This window comes from Leuresthes tenuis, unplaced genomic scaffold (assembly GCF_036924035.1).
Source record: "Leuresthes tenuis unplaced genomic scaffold, fLeuTen1.0.hap1 SCAF_7, whole genome shotgun sequence".
Classification (NCBI taxonomy): Eukaryota; Metazoa; Chordata; class Actinopteri; order Atheriniformes; family Atherinopsidae; genus Leuresthes; species Leuresthes tenuis.
Window position 1 is genome coordinate 17,654,710 of NW_027325361.1, and position 21,695 is coordinate 17,676,404.

A 21,695-nucleotide genomic window follows, 5' to 3' on the forward strand; every position below is an offset into this window, starting at 1 on the left:
TCGGACCAGACTGGACTATCCCAGGTTCACTGAAACAGACAAAAGCACGAATGAAGCAGCTCCTACCATCGCTCAGGGGTGTTCTTTGTGTCCACTGTGGGTATCTGGGTATCTGCTTGTAGGAGCACCTTATAGTCCACGGTGCCCCCACCTTCAGGCAGGTCAAAATGATCCCCTCCGTCTGCATCGGCAAGGAAAGCCTCAGAATCGGAGTCGTATTCATAGGAGTAGTAAGACACTTCCGCTATGGAACCCTGTTCCTCCTCACCTACAGAAAGCAAAGACAAACCGAGACACATTCAAGCAAATAAAGGCCGACAGATGCAAGGCCTGTGAGCGGTTCATCCCCAATAGGTGATGAGGAAGCACCTGATTAGGTTGGTCAAGATTAAACTACTGGCTGCCGTGGTGTGATGTTCCGTTTTTCACCATCTCAACTATTTTGAAGTAATGTTTATGTATTTATGTATAGCCTTATTTAAAAAAAAAAAGCTGGGTCTATCCAATAAATACTAAACTCAACATAATCATTTATAAATAATGTGAATGCTGGATTTAATTGTACAGAGACAGAGTTTCAAATGTTAAAAGCAATAAATTGTACGGTTTCTGTTTGCTCATATGTTGAGTTTGATAGCAACAATGTGTTTTTAAAAAGTTGAGACTGAAGGCAAATAAAAAAGAAAAAAGCTGACAAAAAAAGGTCATTTAACAACAAGTCAGTCACATGACTGGTTGTAAAATTAGCGCCACAGAACAGTGTTCCAGAAATGGAGCTCACCACTCTGCAACATGTGGATATATAGTTCAACTGTTCAGGAACAATCATGTCAACATGAAATCAAAAAGAATGCAATATGTATAATGTACAATATTATCAAAGGATTTAGTACATAAGGGACAAGGCTAAAAGTTTTGAAAGCATATTTAATGCTCAACATATATGTACATATATGCAAGATGATGCAGCCCACGGCTGAATGTGCCACTGTCAATTTTTTGGAAATGTATTGCTGGCACAATATCAAAAACCTGAAGAAATGTATCTCTGAAAACCAATACTTTTCTCAGATTCACCAGTTGCAATATTTCCTCGGTTCTTTTCTCAATAAATATTGGTTTTAACTGTTTTTTTTTTCTTCCTCAATTTTACAGTGCCTCGACTTTATTTTTTGGAACGCAGCTTAGCTTCCTGTCATTATTCTTAGTTCTCAGTGGATTTGTATAAGAATAATGACAGGAAGCTAGGCTGTGTTCCCAAAAATAAAAAAAAATTACTTTACAAATACAAAACCTGACCAGAAAGCTCTACTTTTAAAAACCTGCTCATCTAATCCTCTTCAGAAGCAATACTGCAGGTTAGCCAGTGGGGGTCCCACCCTGCTTAAGATATTACATTCTCTACTGCATGCTACTGTAGGATCACTATATGTTTTTTCCTGCTTGTTTTTTAGGGTATAGTTTCATCCAGTGTTCATTTTACGACAACTTCTTAATTTTTAAAAACTTTTGAGGCACATTATCATGAGATGTACTAACACGTAAAATTAAAAACATTTTACACTTTAACATTTACATCAGCCACTTTATGGCTAATTCAAAAGTGATATGACCATAAAATGGAAGCGCCTGGTGGGAAGGTTTCAGCTCAAAAGAGCCTTTAAATGTGTGAGAATTGTACTGTATGTTGACCGCTGCTACAAGTTCACTAATAAGACAAGTCTGCACAGGGAAGCTAATTCCAGAGCTTCCTTTAGTGTCCTGAAGGAAAATGTCAGTTCCTTGGCACAACCTACCTTCACCTATTACACTCTTGGTGCACTTAGCGGGCATGTCGTCAACAATGTAATGGTTTACAATGACAGTGTTTTTGCAGTACTTATTCATTCTAATCACCCCAGGGTCATTGTAGCCGAGTGCGTGTATCTTAACACGTTTGCTTGTGCTAGCAAGCAATAAGCTTATGCCTGTGTGTGTGTGTGTGTGTGTGCATATATGGATGTATGCTTAAGTGTGAGGAATAACATTCCTGTGGTAAGTAAGAAGCATTTAGCTTTTGTACTAAGGAGACCTTTGACTGAGAGCAGCTCTGTGAGCAGCAGCTACCGGGAGTTGCAGGCTCGGAAACAAGTCAGTGCAGGCCACACCACATCAAACACACACACACACACACACACACACCTGTACACAGCTCAGTCACACAGGCAGACTTTAATGTTATTTGCACTTCAAAGAGTACAACACACAATGTGTACAAGCAGCATGCATGAAAAGACTACAGCATTCTGCAGCTTATGAAAGGCTGCTGTGCCCTTCTCACAATTTAATTGCCAAATGTAACATAGCTACATCCTCCCTCCACACACACACACAGCTAAACATCCTATCAGGAATTCTCTGGCTGCCTCTGTGCTAGGGGCAAGCTCATGACAGCAACAATTAAGCCTGCTGCGTGAAACTTATCCACCTATTTATCACACTGATTGTAGACATGATGTGGTGGCAGGGAAATGTGCAGCCACACACCCCACCTACGTATCCACTTTCCTCCTCTCCCTTCTCCCATTTTGAGCCTGCTCCTTTTTTTTTTTTTTTTACCTTTCTTCTTTCATCTTGAAGCTCTCTCTGTTAGACCGTCCCCCCTTTTCAGTGTTTCACCCCCCTCCCCCCCAAACCTCATCACAGGCTTTTCATGTCTTTGTCTCTTACTTTCTTTTTCTGCAAATGCAACCCCCCCCCACACCCCCTTCCACAAAAGAAGAAGATTATCAACCTAGTAAAATCAACACAGTGGCATTCGTATAGAAGAAGTTTAAACATGCTGTAGACTCATGTGCATAATCAAGAGAAATATCAAAAGAACAAAGAAGAGCTACGGGAAGCAAAAAGAATAAAGAGCATAGCATGACAAGAGAGGAGTGATGGAAATATTAGAAGAAAAGCATACAGAGGAGTTAAAGCATGTGAAAGTGTGAGTGTAAAGCTTTGGTAAATGAACTTACCTGTGTGTACAGGCACTGAGGGTTGCTCGGTTTCCTGGCTCACGACTGGTTGCTTGTCCTTGGTGGTCTCCACTGGAAATGCAAACACACCCACAAGATACACTTGAGATTCTTCACATCTATGTGGCTTCCACTTCATCTTAAAATAAATAACTGTAACAGACTTGATAAAGTTTCTGTGTTGCATAATCTAAACACTGCCCAGAAGTATTATCCACTCCACTGAGCAACACTTCTTGGCAAAATAATGATGTACACTTAGTCCCAAATGAGGCTTGCATTAAAATCTATCAGCGCTAAATTAGCAGCGGCCAAACAACGCCCAGGAGGCCATGAGTGGAAACAAATTGTATCTTTTACTTCTTCAAATTTGGGATATGGTGGCATGAATCTGCCCCACACAAGCATACACAAACAAACAAGGTCAGGGAGCTCTAAACAAATTTACAAACCTTTTGATAATCTACAGCATGAACCACTTGGCTCAAACTGAGGTCTTTTCCCACAGAAGTTTTGTCTATGCCTTTTCCCAATCTGCTCCACAACATGAAGGCTCCTTTGTTGTTGGGCTGTGCGTCGGAAAGGAATGTGACAAAGATTTCAAAGGCTGGACAAAAGCACTCTGTCATTTGGAGGGAGCCCTGTAATATGGCGGAGAGTGAGAGAGGACTGGTGTGTGTGTGTGTGTGTGTGTGTGTGTGTGTGTGTGGTGGTGAGGGGGTGGAGGGAGGGTGATATCGTGGGCACTTCTTCTCAGAGAGCTCATCCAATAATCAGCCCAACACCTGAACAGCTGTTTCCTCAGCTAAGATCACGGCACACACAGATGAGCATAATCACACTTGCAGGTGCACAACAGCGGACTCACATTATCCAAGCACAATTCATGATTATACACTTGTACTGAGTTACAACAAAGCAAACCAACCGTGTCTGATAGAAACACACTCACACAGTATCAGTCAACTCTTGACTAGATATAAGCATAGATGCATAGATATGGGCACAGCTGCACCATTATCATCATTTCCTGTAAATATTTCTTCAAATTACAATTGTGTTGGGTGGTGATAAGCACAAGATGTTGTGATCGACTCCCTGAAGAATAGCAGATGGTGGGGGTGGACTTGCTTTGATGAGCAAACATGTAGGAATGTCCCTGTTAGATAGCAAATGTTTGGCTTTTATTATCATTTTTTAATTTAAACTTACAATGACTTGAAACTTTTTTGCCTGTCCACCCTGTCTCATCAACACTGCTCACAACTGTAGCTGGGTAGTAATTACAGTTTATAACACAATAACACATTCGACCTATTCCTGTCTAAGCTGCACGTGGTTAACTATTTGTCCAGCTGGTGGAATCAAAGGTGAGCTGACACACCGCCCATACTATCTGAATCCCTGATCAAAGCTGGGAATATGTTGTGCTCTGTGACTTGGCTGTAGTAATGTGCAAGTAGAGATGTGACGCAATTATTAGGTCTGTGAAAAAATAAGATGCTTAGTGACGTGTAATGAGAGAACTCTTACTGTGTGGGCACTGAGATGGTGGGACCTGCTTAATGCGAGTCCCATTGCGACAGGCAAAGACCTCCATCTGACACTGGTTCTGGTAGAGCTGCCCGTCTGACCCACAAACAGGCTCCCCGTCGTAGCCACAATCCCTGTAGCAGGTGCAACGCTCAAACTGCTCCTCCTCCAGACAGCCAAACACATTGTTGCACTGGTTTGCTTGCACAAAACCTGCAGGAAGGTCATCTTTTTTAGGATACTGTTGATGGAGGGGTGTCTGCAAAGTGTGATGGGCATAGCATAAATGTCCCACCTGTCCACTGATTAGTTGAACTCTCCACCTCATTGCAAGTAGGTCCGTCACACAGCTCTCGTGCAAGGGGACTGCCCTCGCTAACATTGTAGAACCTGGTGGCCTCAAAAGCTGCATGGCAAGCCCAGACCCACAACAGGACAGTCACACATCCAAACACACCAAACAACGATGACATTCATCATAACTTGGTAAAAAAATTCAAAATTTGCAAATGTTGACAAAAGAGAGGACACTACGTGGTTTTCCTGGTCTGTAGCAGCGAAAAGAGCATAAGAGATTCATAAGAGGCACACCTGGTTCATAGTAGTCATAGATCTTGACCGGAACAGGTGCCGTCTTGCCCACGATGTATTCCCTGACAGCTTGGAAGGCTACACATGTCATACACTGACTGGGAATCTAAGGAAAATGAAGACCCACAGACACATACATATGAGCACAGGCACTAACCTGAACACTAGAACTTATACACACACACACACACACACAAAATAATCACCCCTGTGTAAACCCTGCTGTATGCTTTCACATGTGTCAAGAGAGAAAGAATTTTGATCACCTCATCAAAGTAGAACAACACTTTTCTTCCGTCCAGCTCGTATCTCTTCAGACCAACTCTCTTATCCATCAGCAGCTGTTAAGGGGGACAGTAAGTACGACAAACATCATAAAGTGGCAAAGCACAAGAAATGTCAAATATATTCAGATCAGGTTAGTAGTGGAATTGGTTTGGACTATTGCAGCCTTATGGTTGGAAGTGTTTCCTCACAATACTTCGTTACAATACCTTGAGAAAATCCCATATTGGAAAACAGGTGAACATGCCACATGACAAAAATGAAAATGCAGGAATGACCACAGACAGAAGTCATCATTATTGACATTAACGGTAATCAGCACCACAATGGACTGGACAGCTCCATTCATGTCATGTCATGTTTACAACTCACAGAGAATTGGATATTTCTGTATATGTAAAACACATAAAATGAAATCTTGGGATAAATAAACCCATGGAGGTAAAATGGGCTAATTTTCCAATAATCCAACTAAACAAAATATTATGGAGTATAAAGTTTTGTACAATCTCAGACCTCAGTATACCAATCCTTTAGCTGGCATACTCCCCTTTTCTACTTAAACTGAAGAATTATATTTGTTTGGCCCTTACTGACCATCTGTCACATGATCTTCAACTCAATGTACTCTAAGGGCAAAAGGAGGAAGGCAAATCAAATGCAAGTCACCAGTCACAGACTCAGTTTAGCTTACAACTGCAGTTCCCCAGGTTCAACAATTGGTCAGACCTTGTGGAACAATGTGGAAAAAGAGGTGGAGAGGTGGCCTAGAGGTGGACTACAGATGCTTTTGAGTTCAGCTGGATCATAGATAAGAAAAGAAATGCAACATGGATGATGTCTACAAGAAGGGATAGAGCAGACAGACTTTTTTTTTTTTATCTTTTGAGTATATGAATGAATCATGAATATGCTATTTATGATGAATTCGCATGTGTGTATTTACAGCCATAAGTTAATTTCCTCTTGCAGGAGGATTTTTTATTCTGTAAAAGGTGGCAGCCTTGAGACAGCAGGTGTTTGTGATGGGCTCAGCCTAAGCTGATGCAAAAGAGACAAACATTTGCCTGCACACACACACATCCTCTGTCACACACTCTGTAAAATCAGTCTCTATTCTAAACTATTATGTGTCTATTAAGTGACTAAACATTCTTTGTGAACTCCCATAGGTGAAATGCTGAGCCGACAATGTGTTTTGGGTTGTTAAGCGCAGCTCACTAAATCAGGTGATAAGAGTAGTCACTGGACTAATCATTCATGGCCACAGCATCAATGAAAGCAACTAAACCTGATTGTGAAGCCAAACTTGCCACTGTAAACTGAGGAATGTAGGTGGCAGTGAAGCAGGCAACAGTAAAAATCAATGGAGTCCAGCAGAGGTGCAAAACTGAGCTTGTTAGCCAATACAACTCAGGTCAGCCTCAGTGTAAGCGTGTGTATAAGTTTAACATTTCTCCAGGTAGCCACAGTGGAGTCTCTTATGGAGTCTGTATGCCCACAGACTGAGCCCCGATCACAGTCTAGTAATGAGAGACAAGCTCTTCATGGGTGAAGTGGGAAATGACCCGTAATCAGCCCGAAAGTTGACCTTCCCCTTATCACTGACTCATCATCTTTTGATGATCCACTCCTCTGCGCTTTGTAAACTATACAAGTTTCTCTGTACCTGAAAAAGCCCAATTAGTTGTGTGTGACATTTTATTGCCTCTGTCTCCGATAAATATTTATGCAAAAAAAACCTTCCATATCTATAATGCGCAGTTGTTTGTGTGAGTAAGTTTAAGGATAAATCCTTTGTGTACATGACTGTGTAAACGTAAGTGCGATGATTGCAATGGAATTTCTGAAGAAAACAGGATGAGCCCGATAAATTCCATGACATGCTGCTTTTTGTAAAATGGCTTACAGATGTGATTACATCTGTCTCTGTTTCTTACCTGATTATTTGTACCATCACTATGACCAACAACAATAGCCAGTAAGCGTCCGTAAGCGAACCTCTGGCAAAGTGCCATTACGTACCCTCTCTAGACTTTCGACATCTGCTTGGAAACCCGAAATCATGGGAACTTCTATGACTGCCATGTTAGATGAGCCTGAATGGAGCCATCTAGACAAAAAAAAAAGTGTGTGTTTAGGATGAATAGAAGGTTAAGTGAGAAGCAACTCTTTACATGATTGTGTGGTCAGCTCATACCTGGCACAAACTTCTAAAGAGATGTGGAAATCCATTTTGTCTCGGTGTGCTGCCGGGTCGTCATCATCGATGGGTGCTCGGCGCTTCCGGTTAAGTTCGGAACGATTGTCAGCTCGGCTTCGGGAGCGTGAGGCAAAATGTCGGGAAGAGGAGGATTGAGACTGCAGGTGTCGCTCCTGAAAAGGCTCTTTCAGATCCACCTTGAGCTGGAAAGCTGGCTTGGTTACTGGGTCAGGTACGTTGTAAGACACATCAATCTACAGGCACACAGAGCAAAAAAGCAGAAATGATTTTCATGAAAATTGGGCAGCCAGCATTCAAATGAGACCAACAAAGACAGTAGGTTCTTATAATCACGATACTTATAAATATAGTTATATTTGAACTGGCTGTTGAACTGATGTCCACTTGATTGATGTTGACTGATATTCTTCCCGTGTTGTGGAATGGTCTCAAGATGTTAGGCTACGAAATGCAGCACTCAGAATTTAAGCCAACTGCATTTATCAAATCTTATGATGTCATCATACTTTGTCATGAATAAAGTATTTTTCTATTCTATTCTATTCTATTAGTTTAAAATTAAATTAGTCAATTACACTGTTAGCATTACTTTCCGTCTACAACATGAGATATTAAGTTTGCGGGATCAACAACTGGCAACAACCTACCAAGAGCTAAAATATTTAGGACTTCAGGCACTGAGGAGTCAGTGAGAAAAGAAAATTTCAAGTATCAACCACAAATCATTTTCCCTGGACACAAGACACATTCAGCAGACTACTATTTTAGCCTGAGGAAAACTCACTCTTTGGTGTTTTTTTTTAAATTTCACAAAATGAGATTATCCCTACAACTATACAACTTCTGCATAAATAATCCAGTGTGATTTGATACATTTGCAAAGCTACTAAATGCTAACCCTGAGGCACAAAACATATTACTTATAGTCTGTCTACAATCACATACAAAGGCAGGACTCTTTGATTGCGCCACTCTTGTATTTCATTAGAGCCCAGGTGCTGCTGCCCAAGGGGCTGTAAGGGAAGTGTATTGATGCACGAAGGGGTGCGGATGAAGAGAAAATTTGTTTGTGAGAAACCTGCCAAGCAGAGTGAGCTGAAGATATCTCAGGCACCACAGAGGTCATCACAAAACCTTTTGCTGTGGTTGGAAGTGTTGCACTCAAATCAAATCATAAAGCTGAATCATAAAGTAAAAGTTTATGAAAGTGAGACTGTTTAAAATCTGTGATCATGCTTTTAAATTAATAATATGTTTGGTTTTAAAGCAGACTAATGTTAAAAAATATGGGTGATAAGAAGTCAGAACTGAATGTCATCTATAAAGGAGGAGTTGTCTGTTTGTTCATAAAAGTGGTTTATGTGTGTAGGTGGGAGACAACAGGAATTAAAAGACCCCTAAACAACTGATTGAGCTCTACCAAAAAACTCTAAATTTCACGGTGGAATCTGGGCACCGTGGTGCGACACACCCGTGTTATTTTCAAGACAGCAAACATGCAATTGTGTGTCTGCGTGTGTGTGATACCTGCATGAGACAGCAGCCTTCTCCTTTAGCGCTGACAAAAAGGCCTGTGGGGATACTAGGGATCTGAAAAATAAGAGAGACAAAAGAGAGTCAGAGGGGGCAGGGAGAGGTGAGTGAGTCATTTATCAAGTGAATGAATGCTGTAGACTGCTGCACTGCCACTAGTGGCTCCCTGGCTACGAACCAGAAGCCCTTAATTGCCCCCAATTAAGCTGACACCACTAATCATAGAAGAGTAACATGCCTGGCAGAGAGAACCCACAGGACTCTCACCTGAACTGCTTGTGCTGTCTGATGGAGTCATTTTACCCGCACAGCTTAAGTAAAGGTTGATCTTCCCAACACTTTCAAGTTTGTTTTATGAGTGGGCAAACAGGCCAGTAAAGCACAGTTCCTAAATCAACTGACCAACGCGGTGCTTTTGGGAAATACAGCCCAGGTGAGCCTGGTTTGGTTTGGCAGTAAGAAAAAGGTGCTGGATACTGAATAGCTGAACAAGCAAACACACAGATTACTGTTTGATGCCAGACCGTGACTCTGGTACATAAGTGCTCATCAGTCACAGTAATCAAACATTTCTAAATTGCATATAAAAACAGGGGCTTCTGTGAGCTGCAATGCATGGAATTCCACTGGTAATAGGTGGAACTGACAATTCATTTTGATAAAGAGCTGTCGACCTCGGCAAACATTTTAGAGGCGTAAGCATGCCAAATTGGTTATATCTTGTAATATATAAAAGCCAATGATTAGTTTTATTCCACATTTACCTTGGCACTCTGAAGGAGTTTCTTGTTATCCCTGTTTAGTTCAAAGGTCTCCTGGAAGTCCAAGTTGGTGGAGGCAAGTGAGATGGTGAGGTTTACCCGTCCCACATAAGACAGGATGGCGTACTCTGACAGAGCATGCAGAGCCACACATGTGTCCTGGAATGGGATTTAATTCAAAGTCTAATTGAGTTTTGGGATCAATAAAGGAATTTATATTTAGAAGTTATAGCTTATCTATGACATCATCTGAAACTGAATTATAAAAGAAGATCAAATATACCCTGATCAGCCACAGCAATAAAACCATGGACAGGTGAGGTGAGCAACACTGCTCATCTTGTTAATGCAATGTTCTGCTGGCAACACTTGCATGTTGGTATTTATGTGGATGTTACTTCTTGTCACCTACCTGAACAATTTCTGCAGAACAGTCACATGTCACATGTGGCAACTGCTCTACAGTAGAAGCCTCCCCTGTAGGACAGGACTGGGCCCTGAAAAAATTTGCTTAGGAAGAGCTCAAAGAACAACACAAAGAGGTGTTCAACCAGCCCCCAAACTCCCCACATACCAGTCTGATGGGATCTGATGGCATTTGTGGAAAGTAAGCCCAATCCACAAAGACCCCACCCCACAACGGACAGGGCCAAAAGGATTTACTCCTAATGTCCTGCTACCAGACACTCCGGGATGCCCTTAGATGTTCTTTTTTGACATCCAGACTGGTCAGTGGAGGATCTACTCAATATTAGATGGTCATATTGTTATGGCTGATTGGAGTAAAGACTTCAAGTCAAAGAAAAATGGCCAGAAAAAAACAGTACCTGAGTGGAAGAGAAGCCACCCAAGGCATTCCTTTGTTGGGAGAGCCATTTGACCACAGGCAATGCAGAAGCCACATCCCCCAGCAGCGTGTAGGTCAGAAGACCGTATGCTGTCATCTCCACCTCTGCTGACACCACTGGGATCAAACAAGAACTGACTTTGAAGAGTATTATCCGGAATCTTTTTTCCTTTTTTTATTTACAATAGAATATCAGTATCAAACACGTAAAGATATAAGGAAGCAATTTTTTCCTGCTGACTTTTAATGAAACAAATTACTCATCCTGTCAGCTTCCATGTCTTATAATCAACAGATACCTGACTGAGAGAGGCCATCGCTGAAGCCCATGAAAGTGTCTTCGTCGGTCACAGTGCTGCCGGTTAGACTCCAGTGCGTGAGTCCATCTACGGAGACAAGCATGGTAAAATAAAGACAGACACCTGACGGAAAGGGGGGTTGCTTCGTTGATTACTGTATCAAATCTCTTTCAACAATTACACAATCAAGGCCACAGGCCTTTATCGTATTTGGAGATTAAAATTGTGATCTAACAAGAGCATTTTTGTAGTTACACATCAGATTTGATTGCCAAAACTTGCAGAAGGCGTTAGTCAAGAGGAAGAGAAGGAAATGGCCAAAGGAAACCAAGAGTGAGATAAGAAACAGAAGGGTGCGGTGGACTGAACTCCTGTTGAGAACTCTCGTGGCTTCTTTAAAAATTGTTAATGTCCTATAGCGTGTGCTTGTGTACCCTCTGGTTTTCGGGCTGTAACTGTAAATCTCACTAATGAAAGAACATCTCTGTCCATTTATGTCAGTTCTTTGTAATTCTTGGCATCGGTTCAGCTGTTTAACTTCACACTTTGTATTGCTGACGACCCGGTGAGGTGAGGTGAGGTGTCGAGTGTGAAGCTGTTCAACTGAGCAGTCTTGAAAGGTGCTCTTTGTAGAAAAAAAGGTTAAAACATAAAAAATATAACCACAGGTATCAACAGAATTAGAAAAAGCAATAACAATGATGTAATACAAAGACACCTGTGTACTATGCAGCTAAGATATATCACTCAAGATCCTTTGGGGAAAGACTGTGATGTACTGTAATACCACTTTGTACCACTAAATGGAACATGAGTCACCATAGAGTCCAGTCTCCCTTAGAGCCAACAGCGCAAGAAAAGGAGGAAGCAGTAGCCGGTGTTGGCAGTAGCACGTGAATAAACTGGTGACAAACTGAGCATAGAAATGAGTAGAATTCAATGAACACAGAACAACAATGTCTGCAGCTGCTGGCAAGCAAACGTCACCTTTGTTACCAGCCCCTCCTAGAAAAAAACATGTTTCTATGCAGAGAGTTAAAATAGTAATAATACTGGTGTTGCTTTTCTTTGCTTCAGACTGGTTTTTGGGTAGTAAAAGACATCTGATGCAGAACTTGCAGCTGGACCAGTAAATAAAAAGTGCTCTTGTCCACAGGGAGGGATCCACGGGAAGATTTCACATTGTAAACATTGTGCATGTATCTTATCTTGCAGCTGTAACTTTTTGGTGTGTGTGAACAAGAATGTTTCTTTTGCGTCGATAAAACAGAACACAGGTATACAGTGTTAATATGTTCGCTACTACGTTTCTGCAAAAAACTGCGATCTCGCTGAATCGTTACAGTACAAAATAAGACTATCAAATGATGAAATTAAATAAATAAATAAATACAACTACAATAATAAAACTAATACTGTAAAATAATAAACTGTGCGAAGTTAGCTGTGTTAGCATGACTGGCCAGCATAGTATTAGCAGTAAGACCAAAATTAAGGTACACTTGTTTTTGTTAGTTGCTGTCATTCCGGTTTGTTTTTTAGGTAAAATGAGAGGACACAGTAATGAATTGACAGAAAACACAAGTGATGAAGAGAAATACTTTTTTTTTTTGCCCCCTTGCGGTGATTTTTGAAGATCAAGCGACAAATTCACCTTTAATATTTTGGCTCCTGTTGTTTGACCTCACAGATGATGTCACACTTGGCATTACAGGTAGATACATTCTCTACTTTTTACTGTCTTTGCAGAATGTTTCTTTTCTTTCTTTTGTTGGTTTTGCTGTTATAAATACAACATCTGGGTTTGCTCATGGCTTATTTGTACATCTGTTATCCAGGTTGCTGATATTTCACCGAATGAAACCAAAGGAGAATAGCAATCGTGTTGCTCACAGTGACGTGCGGTAGTACCTTGTGTGATGGCCATGTGGTTGAGGCGGCGCAGAGCCAGCGGGGCGTAAGGGCTGCGTAGCAGAGCCAAGGCGTACGCAGACAGAGCGGTTGTGTAGGGATCGTCAGCAGAGTATGTGTTGCTCTCCAAGAAATCCTTGGCTTTGGCCACTGCCACCTTCTCCTCCTGTACCAGAAGTGTTCATTTTTGCTTACAAGATGCAGCAATGAAAGAAATTTCAACTGTGGAATGTCTGAATCTGAATGCCTGGGCACATTTAAGTTCTATTTGTTTCCTAACATTGATACCTTTAAAACAAGGTATCCCTTACTGCAGTAACTTACTTCCCAATTATTTGCACGAGGCGGCTTTGGTATCATTTTTATGCAGACACAATTGTTGCCATGATCTTATTTGGCGTTCAGCTCGTTCGAGGCTGCCCCGTCTAATTGTGCAACAGTCCTTTTCTGGGAAAAATTCAGTTGTTGATAAACATTAATTTTGTCCATTAAAAAGCTGAGAGTTGACTTTCATCTCATGCAGATGTGACCTTCCCTCTCATCTATGAGATGATAGGCCTCCAGAGCCACTCACTGTAATTGCAGCAGTCATCTTTTAATTAAGTGAAATTGGAAGGGAGATAGAGGCACTGCTTTGAAGTGATGGATACCTTTTCAGTCTTTATCAGCTGTAAAAGGGCAGATTCTCGGAAGAACCTCTTATGGAATAGATAGCAGAGCAAAAGGGGGGAGACAGATGGATGCTGACAAGCCAGAGAGAGCAAATGCGAAATAAAGAATCAACTATTTGGACAACTGGCGAGCAAAGGCAAAAACAATCAGAGAATTAGAGGCTTTTATGTTTTAAGAATGCATAGAACAAGCTGAAGATTGTTATTGCTCTTTTGAAAACTTTTCTTTTTTATCTTAGTGAACACTTAATCATTGAGGATGGTGAGTATAAAGACTATAAATAATAGACTATATTTATCTTTAACTTGTCCGTGTTACTTATGTACAACTGCCCTGTATCCCTTTAATTGTCCCCCGGGGACAAATAAAGTTTTTGAAATTGAGTCGAATTGAAAAAGTGAAGAATGTAAAGGAAAAAAAACAAAAAAATAGAAGAAACCGAAATGTAAGAGAGGTGTTTTTTTTTTTTTTTAAGGGACTAAACTGTCTCTGCATGTCAGCCTAAATCTTTTGAGGTGGTTCAAACGTGATTAGACGTTACATTAAGAGCGCTGGGGCATAACAAAATTGAATGGGCTAACTGCCAGCACATCCATCTTCACAACTATCTGGAATGCAGTGATAAGTCCACACATGACCCGGGCTTGTCTGATGGACTGCAATTGTTTAAGTGGGACAGGTAGCACACCGGGGGTTTATTCTTAGGACTGATATTTCATTTGATAATAAATAACAATTTAAAACAATGCAACCAGGATAAGTGACTCAACAGGACCAGGGATATTTGAACTTGTTTTTGTTTTGAGCTGCCAAATTAAGCGCCATCAGTTCCTTTAAAAGCTTCCTTCGAGCGAGCGATTGGGTAGTGAGAGGCACACTCTGCTGTGTCATGTCATTGGACATCTTACCTCTGTGGTTATTCCTGTCTCCAAGAGAGCTGCTACCACATAAGCTGTCAGTGAAATCTTCCCGTGGATCCCTCCCTGTGAACAAGAGCACAAATTTGTTTTTGCTTAATGTCACATCCTAGAAAAGTTGTCCAACGCGTTACGGACTATGCAGTCTGATATAGGTGGATATAACATATTTTTTGTTACAGTGCGTAATGCATTGAAAGCTGATGTCATGACAGAATTTGTCCAGCAGAGCGACTTCAACTCCATTGTTTACAACAGCAGCACTGCAGCACATGTACATGACAGCTGGTGGTATGGAGCCATAACACATTTCCACAGTGTGTTGTTAACCAATCTGGGAACCCATCTCCAATAGTGTAATTGCTATGCAGTCTGTACAACAGCCTGTACCAGTGAATATCTGAATTATGGGTAATTGATATTGGGGCCAAGACTTCCCACTAATCCAATTTTCCAATTTACACACACTTGATTCCTCTCCTTGACTCCTCTTAGTCATTCCCACCAGAGATGGGAGCAGAGGAGGCGAAGCAACAGGCATGAATGAGACATCACCATCAATGAAATTTGCCATGTGACACAGCTGTGACATCTAAACATTTTTTGTTGCAGCTGCATTTAATAATTTCTGTCATATAACCATAAAATGTGTTTGTGACAAGGTGTATATCTATATCTATATATGTAAATAGATATAGATATACACATCTATAAAACTCAGCGTACAATGTGGAATTAAAATGTCATGCCACTGTCATTGTCTGGATGCAGAAATGACTTTGGCAAAGGATAACCCAGAGTATTACAGCTCCCCTGGCAAGCCTCCTATCTACCCAATTCTCCCTCCTGCAGGTACATTTAATGAGTCGACAAATAAAATATTTGAATGTGAGCAATTTCGGGGGTCACAGGCAAGAAGACGGAGGAGAGGGGAAAGTTAGACTGTTGAGATTCTTTGCTGCTCTGTGTTATATAGCCAATAGCCATATTTATTTAAAGAAGCCAATAAATGGTTACTCTGTCATCAAAGCTGAGGGGGAATGTGTTCCATGTATTTTCCTTTCAACCAGATGTTTACATGAACTCAACCAAAGCCCATTTGAACATAGCTGGTTAATGCTACTTGGGCGAGAAATCAAAACCAGAAAGCTCTCAGTGCTGACAATCTTTATGCATCTAAATATATACGAATGCATGCAGGAATATCTGACAATATTTCGAAAAAGTGAAAAATGTTCCCCTAAAACTCAGTTTTTGCATCAGCCTGAAAAAGTCATAATCAGTGAGGCTCTACTTCTTGGCATCAATTCATCCACACACTCTCCAACTTAGAAGTCCTGGAACTGAAAGTCTATGAAGTGTTGATTCACTGATTAACTTAATACTTAACAAACTAAATCTAAAGAAAAAACTCCCCTTGCTCTCTGTCGACATAGCATTTTGACTTTTAAATGTGTTCCCGCTTTAAATGCAGAGAAAAGCAAACAACCCTTCAATCTCGTGTCCATCCAGGTCTACCTGCAGGTCTTTGTTGAGGATGCGCCCCATAGCAGGGAAGGAACCATCATCTCGCTGATGTCTAATGAGCCAAGACTTTGCTGCGCGGAGCTCCTCTGGATCAATGAAGATGAAACCCCGAGACTGAGCAAAGGACTTCAGCACAAACGCTGTCAACCTAAAGGAAGGACAGATGGGAATGGAGGGGGGAGATGGACAAGGAAGAGTGAGAGGAAGAGCCTTTAAAGTATGCACTGGCAAATTTCTGAAAATAGTTATTGTGTTTTTTATGACCATTTCGGTAGACTAAGGGAATTTTTCAGTATGTTGCATGCTTTAAGTCTGTCAGCAGAGAGGGAGGAAGCCTACTAGAGAGGAACATAGATGGAGGCATGTTTTTGTATAAAAGGTCTGGTATGTATAGATGGATTTGAGGAAGGGGAAAAAAAGAAAGGAATGAGGAGGGGAGGAGATGGGTGCGGCAGAGTTTGATCAGTGCTACAGGATGGGGCAGCTGCGCTCTTGAGAATGTGAAATTGAACATGAGCCAGTCAGTTTATGTTTCTGGTTGTGAGCTAAAGATTACCCAAAAGCGTCCTGCAACTTATGCAAACACAGAACCCAGGGACGATGGTTGTGATTCTGGCTGGCCTGGGAGTGCAACTGAAAGTTTATGGGCCATGTTTTTAATGGGCCACAGTGGAGAAGAACCAGGGGAGCAACGGAGAAAGGCCAAGGTCAGCCCTGGGGACAAGGCTAAGCTAATAAACATACACTCATCCATAAACAACAGACCTCCCGGTAGTGGTCGAAAGCTGCAGTCTTCAGCCAATAACTGCTCAGTGACAGCAAGGCATTCCATTACAGCACCCTTGACCACAAGTGACTTATAAGATGAGGTAAGCTGTTTACCATGAGAGGAGAGAAAAACGAGATGGAAATGAAGGAATACACAAACAGGTCACACTTTAGTTTCCCAACACAGCTTATAAGTGAGATCATAATCCAAGAAAGGAGCACCAGGGGGGATGTGTAGGAAAAAGAATAGTACACTCATAAACCGAAACATTAAATCTTCCCTGGTCGGATGCTGGATTTATTCCACCCCTGAGACTAAACTGATGCCACAGGCCTGTTAGAATTTTTATAATATTAAGTAACATTGTGTCACTGGCTTTAAATGTTGGGCCTCAGGGAAAGGTACTGGAAAGAGTAAATGTAAGTCAGTTTGGGGAAGGAAGGAAGCATGAGGAAAGCTCACTTCCACCCCTTGGGCCCAGGCGAGGGTCCCCCTCTCATGATTCTCCCCCTCCTTAATTCATCCTCCTGTTTTCTAACTTCCTACCTCCAAGTTCCCTCTCTGAGCCACTGTTATCCACACTTCAAAGACGAGATTAGGAAGGATTCTTTCAAAAACATTACGTCGGGATGCACCATGACAAAGTTGACAAACTTTCAGAGAAATCTTATGACTTGGAGAAAGTCTCTCTCAATCGTTTTAGCAGCCAAATTTCTCTGCAGGTGATGATACTGTTACTAAACTGTATTCACTTTACAGTACGGTAGACTATATGATAAACACACAGACCCTACATGATGTTATATTTTAAACATAGCCACATCTACAAAGAAGCAAAGTAACATGAAAAAAAGCAAGATTTGCTCGCAGGTTTGGCTCAGGAATGAACATAGGCATTAGGTTGATGCAGCAGCAGATATCAGTTCCTTCCATCTCTGGTATTCAGCCCCCTAACCCTGCTTATGCTGTCAGATCAGTCCATAGTCAGACTCAAATGCCATGCCAGCCTCAACATGTAAAGCCCACAACTAACACTGTCACTGAGAGAGAAACGAAGAGTGTCTGCACCATTCTCCAAGACTGTCATAGAAGGTGAAAGAAATATGTCAGGTTTGTTAAAAGCGAACCGTTTAGCTGTGCTGCAACCATGGGAGAGCATGTGGGACTGTGGGGGCATAAAGCAGTCTTTGAAACAGGGTTTCGTAAAGTGTCACTCTCACACGGAGTTGGTGTTTTTTTAAACAGGGTACGGGTGTGCTGAGGAGTGGACACGGGCAGTGTAAAACATACCTAAAACGTCATGAATCCTATTAATGATAATAAAATAAAACATGTGAATAATGAATTTATTGAAATTCAAATCTCCGGTTTACAATTAACTTCAACTACTATTAGGATTAATAAGTATATTAGGTGCATTAGGGAATGAATACGGTCAATTAAAGACCTTTACAATAAAAACAGTCGAGTGGTTTAGCATCAATACCACTTAGGGTCGTTGCATGGCTGCTAGCTACAAAATCAGTATCCCTGAGATGCCCCTTAAAAAGGAACCAACTTCTCTCATAAAATATTAAGTCAACACAATTTGTCAACAAGTTACTGGCTAAATACAGACCTACAAATAAAAAATAATGTGCAGATGGTCCTTTTGAAAATAGATCTAACATATTTGATATGAATTGGGGCGTGACTGGCTTACCTGACATGCCTGGGGATCTATGTGAGGAACTTACAAGCAGTTTGGAGAAGGCCTGGAGGGTAACTGACAGGTGAATTTGAGTCACGTGCATGTTTATGGAAACTTGTTGAAAACCCTGAAAGATTTGTGACTGTCCTTTAAAACCTAAATTTCACTGTTTTCCTCACAGTGGTGAAGTCACAAATACAGACTGGATATACAGTGTATCTGTGATCTCATTTCACTGCTGGGAGTTGCAGCTAAAACAAAGTCTGCTCTGTTTGCGCCGGTTAATGTGGGAAATTTCACAACACGCTGATTCAGTAAACACTCCCCGAGGACACCTTGACATGTAAAGTTTTGAAGCCGGGGATCCAACCAGCAACCTTTCGACTGACGGATGAACATGAGTGAGAGCTGGTAGCCCTGTATGGTAACACTCCATGCAGTGTCAACACCTTATAGCATGAAAGACGGCAGATACTGTACAACAAACCCCTTTTGCCAGTCGTTGTTCATTCAGAATTATTACATCCTGTCAGTTTCCACTCCAATACATTTTTACATGCTGGGAAACATTAACACAGCCTTATGGCTGCTTTTAAGCAGGCAGTAAAAGCACCGCTGTACTTATGAACTCTGGAGCTAAAACAAAGCTGGGCTTGTTTTGGATGCAAATGTGTTGTTGATTGATTCATAAACCCACACTTGTTGGCCTTGGCACCAAAGAAAACTCCAAAGTGCTGCTTGTCACATTCTCATATCCTCTCATAGTCATCAGGTGAAGAGTTCAACCTTTTTGTGGCAGTTTAATATTACCAACTACACCCCAGTTGTGAGTCATTAGGAGGCAGACATCACTTCTATTTTCTAAGAAATGTCAATAAAAAGGTAAGGAGCCATTTGGTGAGGTGGCTCCAGACAACCTATAACACTGTCTCCAATAGTGGCATTTAAAGCTTGTTTGTGAGGTCAAAGCAGTATGGGTCCGTTCAGTGGCTCGGATATGAACCCAGATTAACTGCAAATAAATCCAGACAACTTTGCCTGCCTCAGGGATCCAATTACGCAGTTTGTTTACGATTCTCTATCGTTTATATAACCTGCTGTTTCACAGTGTTAGCTCTATTAAATATCATAATACCCACCTCAGCTCATAAATTACCCAGAGGAATGCACATTGCTCCTGTGCCTCAAAATACAAGCAACGAAGCCCCACTGAGAGGGTTGATTTCAGCTTAAAAAACATTGTGATAATTCATTCTGCCTGCCTGCCCCGACAACGTGCAATAAACACTCTATTCCCACATTCCAACAGGAAGAGATTCATTTTATCACACTGAACTCAGATTTTGATCACAATCTCTCTGCTCGGGCCGGTAACCTATGACCCAGTTAAAGCCAAAGAATGTTGCTACAGCTAAGCATATCTTGGATGGTATGAGTTGTGTAAACTTCAACAACGAAACCTGCAATGACTCACCACATACTGCCAGAAGAATCCCTTTCGCCAAAGGCACTATAGGATCCATCCTGACGTTTGTAGGTCAGTTGTCTCTGGTAGCCTGGATAAGAACAAAGTGCATATACACTGTTAAGAAAAGACTCTGCCTCAGTTAAAAAAAAGAGTTCCATAGATTTCTAATAGACTGTTTGCCATAGGATAAGTGTCCATTTAATTCAAGATGTAAAACTAGAAAATAAGGCACTAAATTGTGAAGAAAACTTATTTGTTTTCTCTGCCTGTCGTCCTATGATACATAAAACAGGAGCCGGCTATATTTACAGTACATGTGATGCAAACACTGTCACAAGCAGCAGTTCAACATGTGGTTTATTTGTACCCTAGAAATAGACTTGGGGAGCTGCTTACTTTGCCACATGAAGATCAACCTCAACCAAAGTGTCAAGAATAACTCATGGAGTTCACTTCCTGTTCAAGGTTAATGTCCAACTCTTAAACATTCATCAGTAGGGTGGCCTAGAAAAGTCTGGCCAGGGTGACTGTTTTCCTTAATAACGGGAGATCTTGGTTAGGGTGCGAGGGGAAAAGGGAAAAAGAAAAAGTGAGAAAAGATGGACAAAAAGACTGGTCTTGGTCATTCTGAGTGATCCAGTTCATGATCCAAAGCAAAGTGCCAAACAGGCCAAAGCATATATGGCAAGAAATTCCAAGTTCCATATCCATAGTCAGTCCTCAGTCAAAGGAAAGAAAACTTTAACCCAGTAGTACCGACTTTAAGTATATTAAAAAAATAAAAAAATCCTTTGACAATATACAGCCTGCCTATCATTATATAAAACATTCCGTTCTGTCAGAAAGTGAGACATAGAAATGTTTTGCATGCCACTGAGACAGAAGTGATCTACCTGTTGGGATTCTTGAAATCCTCTTGAAGAGCTAAACCATCTATCTTGTTTTTTTTTTTTCTAAAACAGCTATTTGCTGAGTAAATGTGCAACAGTGGGTATCTGGGAATATGACAATCATCTGATAAATATCTTAACCTTTTTCTTACAAGAAAATAAGAGGTTGAATCAATCTGTTCTCAGTTTAATGTCAAGTTTTGTTCAAAAGAACTCGTCTAACACAACAACTTGTAAAAAACAAAGCGTTACAGTATTGGTTGGAGTTAATTTAACTCTGCTAATGAAAATATATCAACATTTCTAACCCCTAAGGAAATGTTACACTTATTATGACAAGACTTATCAAGCAGTTTAACTTTAACCCACCAGGAGGACGTAACACTGACTGTTGGTCCATGAATACAAGTTGCTGCAAAAGGGAAAAACACAGCTGGATTCCAGGGTTTGACCTTGATTTTACCTTGAAGCAGGTAGTCGGTTGCTTCGTTCTCCACCTCAGGACTCAGTTGCCTGGTCTTCTGCAAGTACTTCAGGACAAAGACGTTAGGGGCAAAGTGGATCATGTTTTGCTCACCACATCCAAAGGGCAGCCTCAATAGCTTGTCCAGGTTATTTAGAGTTGGTCCCATGACATCCCCTTTTACAGGTGTGCAAATACACAAGGAAATAAACATTAGTTACTCACACTTCAAAGGTTTTGTATGTCAGTGCCATTGTGATTGTAGATAAGAGTATGATGGAAATAACAATTAATATCTACAGGCATCCAATCA

The 21,695-nt window shown here is 41.1% G+C and overlaps 1 protein-coding gene across 1 annotated transcript in view; it reads right to left on the bottom strand.

Moving 5' to 3' along the window:
* Positions 1 to 21,695, bottom strand: part of cpamd8 (C3 and PZP like alpha-2-macroglobulin domain containing 8) — a 43,998-nt gene that overhangs the window by 1,172 nt on the left and 21,131 nt on the right. The window contains exons 27-43 of the mRNA XM_072389629.1: positions 21,383 to 21,559; positions 20,036 to 20,117; positions 16,094 to 16,250; positions 14,567 to 14,641; positions 12,987 to 13,152; positions 11,076 to 11,162; positions 10,757 to 10,893; positions 9,933 to 10,088; positions 9,163 to 9,225; positions 7,612 to 7,868; positions 7,437 to 7,524; positions 5,393 to 5,467; positions 5,127 to 5,232; positions 4,831 to 4,941; positions 4,536 to 4,748; positions 3,003 to 3,074; positions 67 to 268 (exon numbers count right to left, since the gene is read on the bottom strand). Of these exons, the coding sequence (XP_072245730.1) occupies positions 67 to 268; positions 3,003 to 3,074; positions 4,536 to 4,748; positions 4,831 to 4,941; positions 5,127 to 5,232; positions 5,393 to 5,467; positions 7,437 to 7,524; positions 7,612 to 7,868; positions 9,163 to 9,225; positions 9,933 to 10,088; positions 10,757 to 10,893; positions 11,076 to 11,162; positions 12,987 to 13,152; positions 14,567 to 14,641; positions 16,094 to 16,250; positions 20,036 to 20,117; positions 21,383 to 21,559 (2,224 nt within the window). The remainder of the gene's footprint in view (positions 1 to 66; positions 269 to 3,002; positions 3,075 to 4,535; positions 4,749 to 4,830; positions 4,942 to 5,126; positions 5,233 to 5,392; positions 5,468 to 7,436; positions 7,525 to 7,611; positions 7,869 to 9,162; positions 9,226 to 9,932; positions 10,089 to 10,756; positions 10,894 to 11,075; positions 11,163 to 12,986; positions 13,153 to 14,566; positions 14,642 to 16,093; positions 16,251 to 20,035; positions 20,118 to 21,382; positions 21,560 to 21,695) is intronic.